The following is a 13,908-nucleotide window of genomic DNA, read 5'->3' as shown; positions in this document are numbered from 1 at the left end:
CCCGGAAATGGCGAGTTTCAGAAGGTCCCGCCCCATTGTTTGTGACGTCACGCAAGGACGTCTTGCCTTGCTCCAGAATCAAAACAATGGCTTCAGATTCTGAGAATATGCTTTCTTGTTCCTCATCCAGTTATGAATATGATTCAAATAGTTCCGAATAGGAAATCATAAATGTTTGCAATCGATGAAAGAAGTCCTTCCGTGTCAATTCGAGCCATCTGGACTCCAATGTTGCGTCACAGAAAAACAACAACAAAAAACAAATATACACAAAACATACATAACACAAAAGACACAGACAGTCATTCAATCTTAAGCACTTTCTGCACCCTCATTGTTGTATGAAGCAGTTTTAGATGAAACATGACAGGATTCGGGCATCTTTTTCACCAGTGTATCAGAGACGTCATGGTGAAATATGCACGTCTGCTACAAGTTAAATTGTTGATAGCAAACAACTGTAGCATCAATTGACAAAAAGAGACGGTCTCACATCTCCCGTCCCCACGTAAATCCGCTTCAATTCCAAGCCGCGACAGTTCCACATACACATCGAACTTTTGGGCTTGAATCTCGGTTCCGACCTTCTTTCCGCATTCCCAAAACGTGAATTTTATCTTATAAGACTCAAAATTGCAGGCTTTGTGAAGCATCTGCAGTTATCATCTCTTACACCAGAGGGCAGCATTCGGCGTTTTAATAACACCTCAACAAGATTGTCCCCTTACGGCTCGCCGTAGTTGCCGGGTAGCGGAGGTCAGGCGTGCTCTTGAATCAACTGCGAAATGTAGAATCGCCTCAAACCTGAATTCTGTTCAAAAAAATATATCATGGCGCTTAGCAGTGGTTTATTTTTAAAAATGTAATAGCAGTGAGCGGGAAAAAGTGTTCGGTGTGACGTAACGCGTGAAGGACGACACCAAAAAGCGACCGTCCGTTTTGTCCTACAAAGGCCCAGTTTGACAAGCGCTGGGCCTGACGTAAGACAAACTACCGGAGGAGTGACAACCAACTAAAGGCACTTCATGAAGCAAGCGAGCGTCCCTCATACTGGAGAAAGACTCGTTTAAACATGAGGAAGGACGTGAGGATATTACTCGTTGGGGAACGTAAGTAGCGAGTGCCTTCAATGTGGCGCGGCAAAGCGCCTTATCCGCTTATGCTGTCTGCTAGCGAAGTGGCTAATAGCTAGCTAGCACTTGAGAACCAGCGTTCGTGTTGTACGATAACACGCAGAAAAATATAAAGATGTAAAAGTTATTATTCCTGATCATTCCACTCATAAAGTGTCAGGAAGACTTGCCCGACAAAGCATTCTGAATATATGTAGAAAATAAGGTTTGCTAATAATTTGTGCAGGTAAAAAATTGCAGAGTAAAACGATGTCAAATGACACTGATAAGACCTGTGGTTTATTCATTATACAGCCAAGGTGGGAAAGACATCGCTGATTATGTCTCTGGTCAGCGAAGAGTTTCCTGATGAGGTAATGGTGATACATGCTGATTCAATGGTTAGTTACCTTATTCCCAATTGATGCAAGTGGTTGTTTTCAACGTGTTAGGTTCCTCTGCGAGCTGAGGAGATCACCATCCCGGCAGACGTCACCCCGGAGAGGGTCCCGACACACATTGTGGATTACTCAGGTACTGAAAGAGTCCTTAGCACCTCATAGTTTTGTAGTTAGGCCATCTATATTGACCACGTTGTGATTCAACGTTTCTATTTTTGTTTACATCTTACAGAAGCAGAACAGTCGGAAGAGCAACTATATCAAGAAATATCTAAAGTCGGTTTACTTTATATTCTCCCATTTTGATGTTGCAATAAATGACAGGCTAATTTGAACAATTCCCCCCTACCAGGCAAATGTTATCTGCATAGTGTACTCTGTCAACAACAAGAAGTCAATTGAAAAGGTGAGCAAAGCTCCTACTCTGGCTTCTGTTTATTTACCCTGGGTGTGTCTCCAACAATGGAATTGCAAAGTGTGAAGTATACCTTGGATATCCGATGGCAGCCATTCTAGCGTATTTGTTGAATGTTGTGATGTCTTCTCCCAGGTGACAAGCCATTGGATTCCGCTCATCAATGACCGAATAGACAAAGACAGCCGGTTTGTGCTGCATTTATCTTGACAATCACTTAATATAGGCTTTTTAATTCTTACTTTTATGTTTAGAATGGTCGCATTTTGGCGCTTATGCAGTCCATCTTTTTGGTAGGGTACCACTGATCCTCGTAGGCAACAAGTCTGACCTGGTGGAACACAGCAGTATGGAGACTATCCTGCCAATCATGAATCAATACCAGGACATAGAGACGTGTGTCGAGGTAAGAGAATGTTACCAGACTGCTGCGTTCGGGTCTGCTGAAAAAGACGGAAGACCCTCTCGATTAAATGTTACGTACACGCAGTCTTAGGTGTACAACGGAGGTCCATTTGGAACATGCTCATGTACTTTTGGTTTGAAAGTTCCAATTGAAAATTGCTCTTTTATAATAATAATTAAAATACAATTTATTTATAAGCGCCTTTCGAAACTCTCAAGGACACTTTACAATCGCGGGATAAGAACCACATTTTTTTCCCGCGAAGTTTTTACCAGGAAGTAACACACACACACATATCCACGTTTTTCCTACATGGTGAGGACTATGTATGAAATATTTGCCCCGTGGGAACCCAATTTCTGTAAAGTTCATTTTTACAGTCACGAGATAAGAACCACATTTTTTCCGCAAAGTTTTTAACAGGAAGTACCACACACACATACATGTTTTTGCAACATAGTGGGGACTTGGTGTTCGAAAGATTTGCCCCGTAGGAACCCAATTTCTGTAAGGTTCATTTTGATGTTTTTACAGAACTCAATGAACTTAAAAATAGTCCAAGTCATTAAGTTCCATTTATGCTCTTGTTTCCCCCATAGTGCTCAGCCAAAAATCTGAAAAACATCTCAGAGCTCTTCTACTATGCTCAAAAAGCAGTTCTTCACCCAACGGGACCCTTGTACTGCCCTGAAGAAAAGGAGGTGAGAATTATACAGACGCTCCCCAACTTCCGAACGAGATATGTTCCGAACGGTCGTTCGTAAGTTGAATTTGTTCATAAGTTGCTTCAGTGTTATATTTTATTTGGAATTGAGGCTTATATAAGTATTTTTAAGGATTGTATAAGTAACATGTATTGGTTTGTTGTCAGAGATATGACAGTCAGACACTGTGGACAGAGACTCGGAATCAGAAAGATTGTCCCTACTGCCGGCAGGAAACGCAGTCACCCATGACATACGTCCGAATTCTGCGCCCCTCTGCCAAGCTATTTATTGAGAGTACATGCAAATTAAAGTGATACATTAGTAAAACATAGTTTTCTTGATTATAATATCACACCACCAACAGCTGTGGGCAATAAAACATTGTGTTTTCCATGAACTGTTTGTAACCTGGCTAATGACCTCTTCCTGTGATAAGGAGTTTGAAGTCCTAAATTACTCCTGTGACAAGGAGTTTCCTAAGTCCTAAATTACTCCTGTGAAGCTGACCGTTTAACTTGCTGTGTCTGTTGACCTGATTGACCCCAGGTTGTCTGTGCTTCAATAGTGTATTGAGTCGCAAGTGTTGACTAAGCATACAACAGCATGAAACTTTTAAATATGATAACTTCTTATTCTGCCTAATCTCTATCATTTGTACTGTAAAATAAACATTTATTAAAATATATGTGATATTAAGATATGTACATGTACAACTGAAGAGAATACACCGTAACTTACTACAAAAATGTTTCTATGTACCGTTGTTCGTAAGTCGAATGTCTCTATGTACCGTTGTTCGTAAGTCGAATGTTCATAAGTAGGGGAGCGTCTGTATTTTGTTCCCCGAATTTGACAGCCGTGCGCTGAGATCCTAACGTGTACTTTTACCCGTCTTGACAGCTGAAGCCTTCTTGTATTGAAGCTTTAACTCGAATCTTTAAAGTATCCGACCTGGACAACGACGGCGTCTTGAATGACAACGAGCTCAATTTCTTCCAGGTAGTCTTTGATCATCATATGTGTGATCAAATATTGCAATTCTGCGCTTGACCTTTGAACCAAATTGCTCCATTATTGTGATTAGCCTTTGATTTTTTTTGTTTGATATCTGTAGCGAACGTGTTTCAACACTCCACTGGCATCCCAGGCTTTGGAAGATGTTAAAAACGTAGTCAGAAGAAACATGACGGACGGCGTCAAAGCTAACGGTCTCACGCTAAAAGGTCACACGTCATCCCTTTGTGCTTTTCTGATGTCAAAACACACCTAAAATTAGAGATCGCTCCGTTTGATGACCTCATCTTGACCTTCACTTTTAGGATTCTTGTTCCTGCACACTCTCTTCATCCAGCGCGGCCGACACGAGACCACCTGGACTGTACTGAGGAGGTTTGGTTACGACGACGACCTGGATCTCACCCAGGAATATCTGTTCCCTGTGTAAGTCATTGAAAATGTCAAAACAGCATTATTTTATTATTATTAATATTATTATTATTGTTATTATTATTATTGTTACTATTATTGTTATTGTTATTATTGTTACTATTATTATTGTTACTATTATTATTGTTACTATCATTGTTACTACTGTTACTGCTACTATTATTACTATTACTACTAGTATTACTATTACTACTATCACTACTATCACTACAACTACTACTACTATGACTATTACTACTACGACAACGACTTCTATGACTATTACTACGGCCATTACTACGGCCATTACTACGACTAGTACTACGACTAGTACTATGACTAGTACGACTATTACTACAACTATTATTATTATTATTATTATTATTGTTACTATTATTGTTATTGTTATTATTGTTACTGTTATTTTCGTTACTATCATTGTTACTACTGTTACTACTACTATTACTATTACTACTAGTATTACTATTACTTCTATCACTAGTATCACTACTATCACTACAACTACTACTATGACTATTACTACTATGAGAACGACTTCTATGACTATTACTACGACCATTACTACGACTTACTACGACTAGTACTACGACTAGTACTATGACTAGTACGACTATTACTACAACTATTATTATTATTATTATTGTTACTATTATTGTTATTGTTATTATTGTTACTGTTATTTTCGTTACTATCATTGTTACTACTGTTACTACTACTATTACTATCATTGTTACTACTGTTACTACTACTATTACTATTACTACTATCACTAGTATCACTACTATCACTACAACTACTACTATGACTATTACTATGACTATTACTACTACGACAATGACTTCTATGACTATTACTACGGCCATTACTACGGCCATTACTACGACTAGTACTACGACTAGTACTATGACTAGTACGACTATTACTACAACTACTATTATTATTATTATTATAGTTACTATTATTGTTACTATTATTTTCGTTACTATCATTGTTACTACTGTTACTACTACTATTACTATTACTACTAGTATTACTATTACTACTATCACTAGTATCACTACTATCACTACAACTACTACTATGACTATTACTACTACGACAACGACTTCTATGACTATTACTACGGCCATTACTACGACTATTACTACGACGTACTACGACTAGTACTATGACTAGTACGACTATTACTACAACTATTATTATTATTATTATTATTATTATTATTATTATATGTGATTGGGTTCATCTTTGTTCCTCTTCCAGAGTCAAAATCCCTCCTGACTGCACCACGGAGCTAAACCACAACGCTTACCTCTTTCTTCAGAGCGTCTTTGACAAACACGACAAAGTGAGTGTTCAGATTGACAGTGCGACCCAATTTAACGCATTCCCTGCCAGACGATGTGTAAAAAAAATGTGTCCACTCCAGTTTTACGACTACATGTTTTAGGGCGTTCAATGCATTGTAAGAAACCTTAGACTGTCGTCTTTCATTAGGAAAAATAGACTTAATTCCTAAGTCATATGGATCTGGAGTTATCTGAGCTTGAAATGGGGGTGGCTGTCTAAAATACAATGCAATACATACATATTGGTTTATATCGCTCTTTAACAACAGTTGAAGCTTGAACAAAGCACTAACATGGACAAAAGGCAAATGCTGCCCCTTGTGGAAGTGAAAAAAATATTGACAGAGGTCTGGCCAGCGCTTTATCAACACTCCAGCAAGAAAAACCAAAACCCGAACAAATAATAAAATGCCACTACACGCTCAAATTTTCAATTCCCGAATAAATTCTGGAATGGCAGTGAATGAGTTAATATCTTACCATGTGACTTGTATGATAACTGCGCATTAATTGTGTCGTTATTTGTTGATTGACATGGCGCCGTGTGTTTGTGCTTTCAGGACAGAGATTGCGCACTGTCACCCGAGGAGGTGAAGGACCTGTTCAAAGTATTTCCCTACATGCCGTGGGGTCCGGATGTCAACCACACGGTGTGCACTAATGAACAGGGATGGATCACATACCAGGGTTACCTCTCACAGTGGACGTGAGTTTACAAATACTTGACTTGCGTCACTGGATTAACACATTCATTAATCAACTAATTAACTCATTCATTGCCGGACGATGTGCAAAAATGTGTCCACTCCAGTGCCAGGGTTTTTGTCATTTTCAATCAAATTGCAGGACCCACAGAATATTGAGTTTTAGGACTACATAAACTTTCAATTCAGCGTAAGAAACCGAAGGCTCTCGTTTTTTCATCAGAAAAAGAGTTAATTCCTAAATTATATGGGTCTGGAGTTATCTGAGCTTGAAATGGTGGCGGCTATACAAAATACAATACATACATATTTATTTATATAGTGCTTTAACAACAGCCGAACCAGTAACAAAGCGGTAAGATGCACAAAAGGCAAATGCTGCTCCTTGTGGAAGGGAAAAAACATTGTCAGAGGTCTGACCAGCGCTTTATCTATCGGCAGCACACCCGCAAGAAAAAAGGAAAAAGTTAATCAATCAATTAACTCATTCACTGCCAGTTATGAACTTATTCGGGAATTGAAAATATGACGTAGAGCGCCATTCCCGATGTTTTTTTTTCATGCTTTGGTGCTGATAAAGCGCTGGCCATGGCCTCAGCCAATGTTTTTTTTTTCCATTCCACAAGGGGGCAGCATTTCGTTTTTTTTCCAGCATCAGCTGTTCTTAAAGCGCTATATAAACCAAAATGTATGTATAGCATTGCATTTTGGACATCTGCCCTCATTTCAAGCTCATATAACTCCAGACCCATATAACTTAGGAATTAACTCTTTTTTTTTTTTTCGGATGAAAGAAGAGATTCTATGGTTTCTTACGCTGAATTGAATGTGTATGTAGTCCTAAAAGCCAATATTGTGTGGCTCCTGGAATTCGAGTGACAATGACAAAAACCCTGGCACGGGTGTGGACACATTTTTGCATGTCTGGCAGTGAGTGAGTTAATTAGTTAAATAGTTAGTACATCCATTATTTAGTTAGTTTGTTAGTTCATTGTTAGTTAACTAGTTAGGTACGTAGCTAGTTAGCTAACTGGTCAGTTACTTATATAGTTAACTAGCTAGTTAGCTAGATAGTTATTTAGTAAATAAAATAAAACTTTGGGTCCAATTGGTATGCAGGTTAACGACATATCTGGATGTCCAACGCAGTTTGGAGTACTTGGGTTACCTTGGATATTCTATCATCAATGAGCAGGAATCCCAAGCAGCTGCTATAACAGGTACAAAAAAAATGTAGTATTTCCTGGAATGTTTCTTTTTTTAGTGTGATTATTTTTTTGTAACTTGTTCCTCATCTTGCTGTTCAGTGACGCGCAACAAACGCATCGATCTTCAGAAGAAACAGACCCAACGCAGCGTCTTCCGATGCAACGTCCTGGGCTCCCGAGCCAGCGGCAAAAGCGGATTCTTGCAGGCCTTCCTGGGAAAGAACCTTCAGGTGAGTTCCGCTCGGAATTTTCCGCTTCGGTGGTTACGTAGGATCAAATAAGAGAGAAATGGAACACCAGATCGGATGTCATGTGATCTGTCGTTGATTCCAATGACCTTGTTTTGCTTTTATCACCGTAGCGACAGAGGCGGATTCGAGAAGACCACAAATCCCTTTACGCCATCAGCACAACTTATGTGTACGGTCAAGAGAAGTACCTGCTGGTAGGTGATTTGAAAAAAAATTAAAAAATTGGCGTATAAGGCGCACCCCCAATGAATAGGGTATTTTCAAACTTTTTCCATATGCAGCCAACATCCGCGTTACGACCGGGTTCCGCTCCGACAAAACGGTCGTAAGTCAAACGGTCGTAAATCGAAAAGCATTCAAAATGGCTGACGCGAGGATCACATGATCATATTGACGACACGCTGGCATCTCCTATACGACAGGATAGTATATGATGTCAATCTGTTGTTTTTAAGCAACGTTTTCAATCAAATTACGTTATTATACGTATTATATGCCAAAATGTTGACAGTTCATGTATAAATCTTATAACTTTTAGTGTCATTTTAATCGTTTTATATTTTGTATTATCGATCTTTACTACTGAGTCGGGGCACACGCTTTCTGCTGACCCAAATACGCACGGCTTCTAACGCATGCGTGCTTTCCAAAAATCGCTTTCCCTGCTAATGGAGAAGCCAGAAGAGGTCACCTGTCTCAAAGAGACGGTGGTGCCGACCGTGAGCCCGTCGTAAATCGGATGTTACCTGTATAAGGCGCACAGGACTATAAGGCGCATTTTCAATTAATGAAAAAAGTTATCCAAATATACAAATACAGTGAGACCTCAACTTAAAAACACCTTAACTTACAAACTTTTTGTCTTACAAACGTCAAATTTATGAAGATTAAACCTTATAATAAGCACTATTTTCATAATACACACCCACCACAGCTGGCGGAGTGATCTTTGGCGAAAGCACACGACCGAACGGTACCAACAGTCCTTATGGAAGGTGACTCTCCTTCCATAAGCCATCAACGACCATCAAAAAGTTAAATAAAACTTTATTTTACAGCACAGTTTATTTCTTTAATTACAGTCCTCATGCAATTCCCTTTGACCTTCGACCTCCAACGCCATTCCATTAAGCCATAAATGACCATCACAAATGTAAATAGAGTGACTTTATGATACAATGCAGTGTATTTCTTTCATTACAATACAATAGCATAAGGTATACATAGAATAAGGTATGTTGTGTGTAGTTTTAAGGCTTATTTAGTTGAAAAGTATATTTTATGGAAACCCGGGAACGGATTATTCCCATTTTAATGGTTTCCTATGGGAATTTTTTTTGAGATGCACACTTTTCGCCTTACACACTGTCTGGGAACCAATTAAGTTCGTAAGTTGAGGTCTCACTGTATTTATCTTATTTTATGTTATTGATTGAATTTTCTTTGAAACAAAATTTCCTTCCAGCTGCACGAGATGATGCCAGATTTTGACTTCATGTCAGAGGAGGACCTCGCTTGTGACGTGGTCTGCCTGGTTTATGACGTCAACAATCCGCATTCTTTTGAATACTGCGCCAAAATGTACAAGGTTTGTACACTCCATTTTTGCACTTTCAGAGCACAGATAAGGTTTTAGTTAACTCTTCCACAGATGCCAAAAATAGATTAAATTCCTCAACACAGGGAGAATTTAAAAAATATATTTTCTGTATTTTCCATTGTATAAGGTGCACCGATCTTGTACTTGAGCAAACCAATTTTATGTATCTTTTTTTTTTGTGACAGAAATACTTCATAGACAGCAAGACGCCATGCGTGGTGATCGCCGCCAAGTCGGACCTACACGAAGTACGGCAACAATACAGCCTTTCGCCGCACGACTTTTGTCGCAAACACAAGCTCCACCCGCCCCAGCCGTTCACGTGCAACACGACCGACGCCCCCAGCAAGGATCTCTACACGAGGATCACCACCATGGCCATGTACCCGTTAGTATTTTTCTACACATTCAAATGCTCGACTTGAAGTCCGCGCCTACTTTTTATTGTTTCAAAGTCGTCGGAGCTCAGACCTAAAATCTTCAATCGACTTTGCGGCTTTTCACAGGGTGTCTTAACCTCTTGAAAGCAATCTGATCCCGTTGACTTTTTTTTTTTTTTTTTTCCAGCGGATTAACCAAACGCTTAAGCGGCCAAATCCTGAAAATCTCATTTTAGCTTTCCAGAAATGGTGTTGTCTGAACTCTGGCGGCCATTAAAAACCACTTTTGCTCGGTGGAGCAAGTAATTAACTCATCGTTACTTAACACGACAACCAACGCAGACCCGATTTTTTTTATTTTTTTTAATGAACAAAACAAAAAAAAACAGTACCGTATTTTCCGGTGTATAAGGCACACCCAAAAGCCTTAATTTTCTTCAAAGGTTGACCCTGCGCACCTAATAGTTAGACAGCTAATAGCTAGACAGCTAATAGCTCGACAGCTAATAGCTAGACAGCTAGACACCTAATAGCTAGACAGCTACACAGCTAATAGCTAGACAGCTAATAGCAAGACAACTAACAGCTAGACAGCTAATAGCTAGACAGTTAACAGCTAGCCATCTAGACAGCTATTGGCTAGCCAGCTCAACAGCTATTGGCTAGCCAGCTCAAAAGCTATTGGCTAGCCAGCTCAACAGCTATTGGCTAGCCAGCTAGACAGCTAATAGCTAGACAGCTATTGGCTAGCCAGCTAAACAGCTATTGGGTAGCCAGCTCGACAGCTATTGGGTAGCCAGCTCAGCAGCTATTGGCTAGCCAGCTCGACAGCTATTGGGTAGCCAGCTCGACAGCTATTGGCTAGCCTGCTCGACAGCTATTGGCTAGCCAGCTGGACAGCTAACGGCTAGCCAGCCAAGTAGCCAAAAATATCTATTTTTTTCACACATCTCCATAAGTCGGTGACTGCTGACAGTAGTTGCGAGACCTGTTGTGGCTCAATATTACTTCACATATAAGGCGCACCTGTGTATAACGCACAGGGTCATCTTTTGAAGAAAATCAAGGCTTTTGAGCCTTAAACCCGGGAAAAAAACATGAATGCAACACAAGACAGGCGCATATACTTTCCCCGCCTCCTGTTATCACGTGTTCTCCGTGTTTTCTGTTTTGCATGCGCATACACGCATTCTCGTGTGTACCCCCTCTCCCCCCTTTTCTACAGCCACGTCCGTCTCCGCTGCATGTGCGCCTGCAACAAGTGCACCTATTGCCTGTGTCAGAACCTCCTCAAGATGGAGTTGCTGCGCAGCATTCGCACCCAACTGCGCAGGGTCGTTCGCAACAGGTTCATACGTAGTCCCAATCCTGTGTTTTAGCGTCGTCGCGTGCCGTCCACGTCTCGTTGTGGTAGCAGCTGACCTTCCGCAGCTCTTTAGAACACCCCCTGTAGTGCGTGCTTCAGAAAATAATGTTGAAATGAGTATTTAGTACTCATGTAGTGGAGCAATGTGGACCGTGTTCAGCACTCAAGACTGACCGTATTTTCCGGTGTATAAGTTGCACTGGAGTATAAGGCGCACCCCCAATGAATGGTGTATTTTCAAACCGTTTCCATATATAGGGCGCACCGGAGTGTATTGCGCACCCCACAATTAATGGTGTATTTGCAAACTTTTACCATGTATAAAGAGCACCGGAGTATAAGGCGCACCCCCATTTAATGGTTTATTTTCAAACATTTTACATATATAAGGTGCACCGGTGTATAAGGCACACCCTCCAATGAATGGTGTATTTTCAAACCTTTTACATACAGTATATAAGGTGCACCGGTGTATAAGGCGCACCCCTAATATATAGTGTATTTTCAAACATTTTGCATACTGTATATAAGGCTATAAGGCGCACCCCCAATGTATGTTGTATTTTCAAACATTTTACATATATAAGGTGCACCACAGTATAAGGCGCACCCCCAATGAATGGTGTATTTTCTAACCTTTTACATACAGTATATAAGGTGCACCGGTGTATAAGGTGCACCCCTAATATATAGTGTATTTTCAAACATTTTGCATACTGTATATAAGGCTATAAGGCGCACCCCCAATGTATGTTGTATTTTCAAACATTTTACATATATAAGGTGCACCACAGTATAAGGCGCACCCCCAATGAATGGTGTATTTTCTAACCTTTTACATACAGTATATAAGGTGCACCCCTAGTTAATGGTTTATCTTCAAACGTTTTACATATATAAGGCGCACCGGAGTATAAGGTGCACCCCCCAATTAATGGTGTATTTTCAAACTTTTTCCATATATAAGACGCAACGAAGTGTAAGGCGCACCCCCCAATTAATGGTGTATTTTCAAACTTTTTCCATATATAAGACGCACCGAAGTATAAGGCGCACCCCCAAATTATGCTGTATTTTTGAACCTTTTACAAACAGTATATAAGGTGCACCGGAGTATAAAGCGCACCCCCAGTTAATGGTTTATCTTCAAACCTTGTACATATATAAGGCGCACCGGAGTGTAAGGCGCGCCTCCAATTAATGGTGTATTTTCAAACTTTTTTCCATATATATGGAGCACTGGAATATAAGGCGCACCCCCAAATGGATGGTGTATTTTCAAACCTTTTACATACAGTATAGTAGGGGCATCGGAGTATAAGGCGCACCCCCAATGGATGGTGTATTTTAAATCCTTTTCCATATATAAAGCGCACCGGAATATAAGGCGCAGGGTCATCTTTTGAAGAAAATGAAGACTTTTTGGTGCACCTTATGTACCGGAAAATACGGTTATCTATTTGCATGAATTCAACATAAAGGTTCCTAAAATGACTCTCCCCAAAATGGCCGTATACATCATTCGAAAATGGCTTCTCTGCAAATAACAGCTTTCCGCCATTTATTGTAAACGTTACCTAATCTCACTTTGTTGATGTTCTCGCCAGGCACATGGCGCAAGCGGACCTGAAGAACTCGACGTTCTGGCTGCGGGCCAGCCTGGGGGCCACCGTGTTTGCCGTGCTGGGCTTCGCCATGTACAAAGCGCTTCTCAAACAACGGTGATGGGACGGGCAGGGGGGGGGATGGCGCGCTTATATCCTCAACGTCCTGTCCTTTCCGTCACCTGAAAGACAGACCAAGCAACCAATCGGGTAACAGCCTACTTTATCCTCCGCCCCCTTCATATGAAATAATTTTGGATGCATTTAATCACAAAGTATCAATCATTCTCTTTGTTTTTTGTTTGTTTTTGCCTACCAGTCAATTCTCAAACGCCGACAACTATGTCGGTGTTTGTTTAGTTTCTCCTCAGGTCAAGTCGAGGCAGCCGCAAAGGGACGCGGAGTGTGTTCATAGATTGTGTATATGCCGTCTATTCTAGATGTAGTTCTGAGGAGTTTTTAGCGATGACCACGGTGGCCTCTTTTTGCCTCATTTAGTTACGTCTTTAAAAAAAAATTACCCAAAAAAAAAATCACCTTCACTCATGGATGTCAGTCAGGAAGCCATTTTTTGGATTTAATTTATTAACGCATCAATTTTGAGTGGTTCACATGCTATGAATATTTTTCATGTATTTTTGTATTTAGTGCGATCAAAGCTATTTCCCTGCTGTTTTTAACATATATTTGTTTTCAAGCCGAGCTTTACTTTTCATTCGATAACTTAGCTTAACCATCATGACACAATTTCAGCAACCAAGCGTTTTCCCCATTCCAACCCTGCCACAACTTTTTGAGGTCATGGGTCAAATGGGGACTCATTTCACGAGTCAAAGAAATGGTTTTAACTATCTAATAAATCACATTGACACTCATATGTTTATGTGTTGTTCCAGAAAGATATATTTATTGCATATTTATTCATAATTTACAGCTCATAGTTTAGTCCAATGTCCTAA

General features: G+C 40.2%; 1 protein-coding gene across 2 annotated transcripts; it reads left to right on the top strand.

Moving 5' to 3' along the window:
- The first annotated feature begins 742 nt into the window (after positions 1–742).
- Positions 743–13,826, top strand: rhot1a (ras homolog family member T1a). 2 transcript variants are annotated; one of them, XM_089019009.1, is made up of 20 exons: positions 743–1,109; positions 1,428–1,486; positions 1,565–1,646; positions 1,746–1,789; positions 1,866–1,919; positions 2,064–2,116; positions 2,226–2,334; positions 2,934–3,035; positions 3,942–4,040; positions 4,156–4,264; positions 4,361–4,481; positions 5,751–5,835; positions 6,397–6,542; positions 7,660–7,760; positions 7,848–7,978; positions 8,110–8,193; positions 9,465–9,587; positions 9,785–9,987; positions 11,205–11,327; positions 12,953–13,826. In XM_089019009.1, exons 1-20 carry the CDS (start codon positions 1,073–1,075, stop codon positions 13,068–13,070), a joined length of 1,983 nt encoding a protein of 660 aa, XP_088875135.1. In that variant the 5' UTR covers positions 743–1,072; the 3' UTR covers positions 13,071–13,826. The 2 variants fall into 2 exon arrangements, with proteins under 2 accessions (XP_088875135.1, XP_088875136.1); XM_089019010.1 differs by lacking the exon at positions 11,205–11,327.
- Positions 13,827–13,908: the final 82 nt, after the last annotated feature.

The sequence above is a fragment of the Hippocampus bargibanti genome, linkage group LG17 (genome assembly GCF_051943395.1).
Source record: "Hippocampus bargibanti isolate YZ-2025 linkage group LG17, ASM5194339v1, whole genome shotgun sequence".
Classification (NCBI taxonomy): domain Eukaryota; kingdom Metazoa; phylum Chordata; class Actinopteri; order Syngnathiformes; family Syngnathidae; genus Hippocampus; species Hippocampus bargibanti.
Note: the sequence above shows the minus strand (reverse complement) of the source record. Positions and strands in the feature narration are given on the sequence as shown.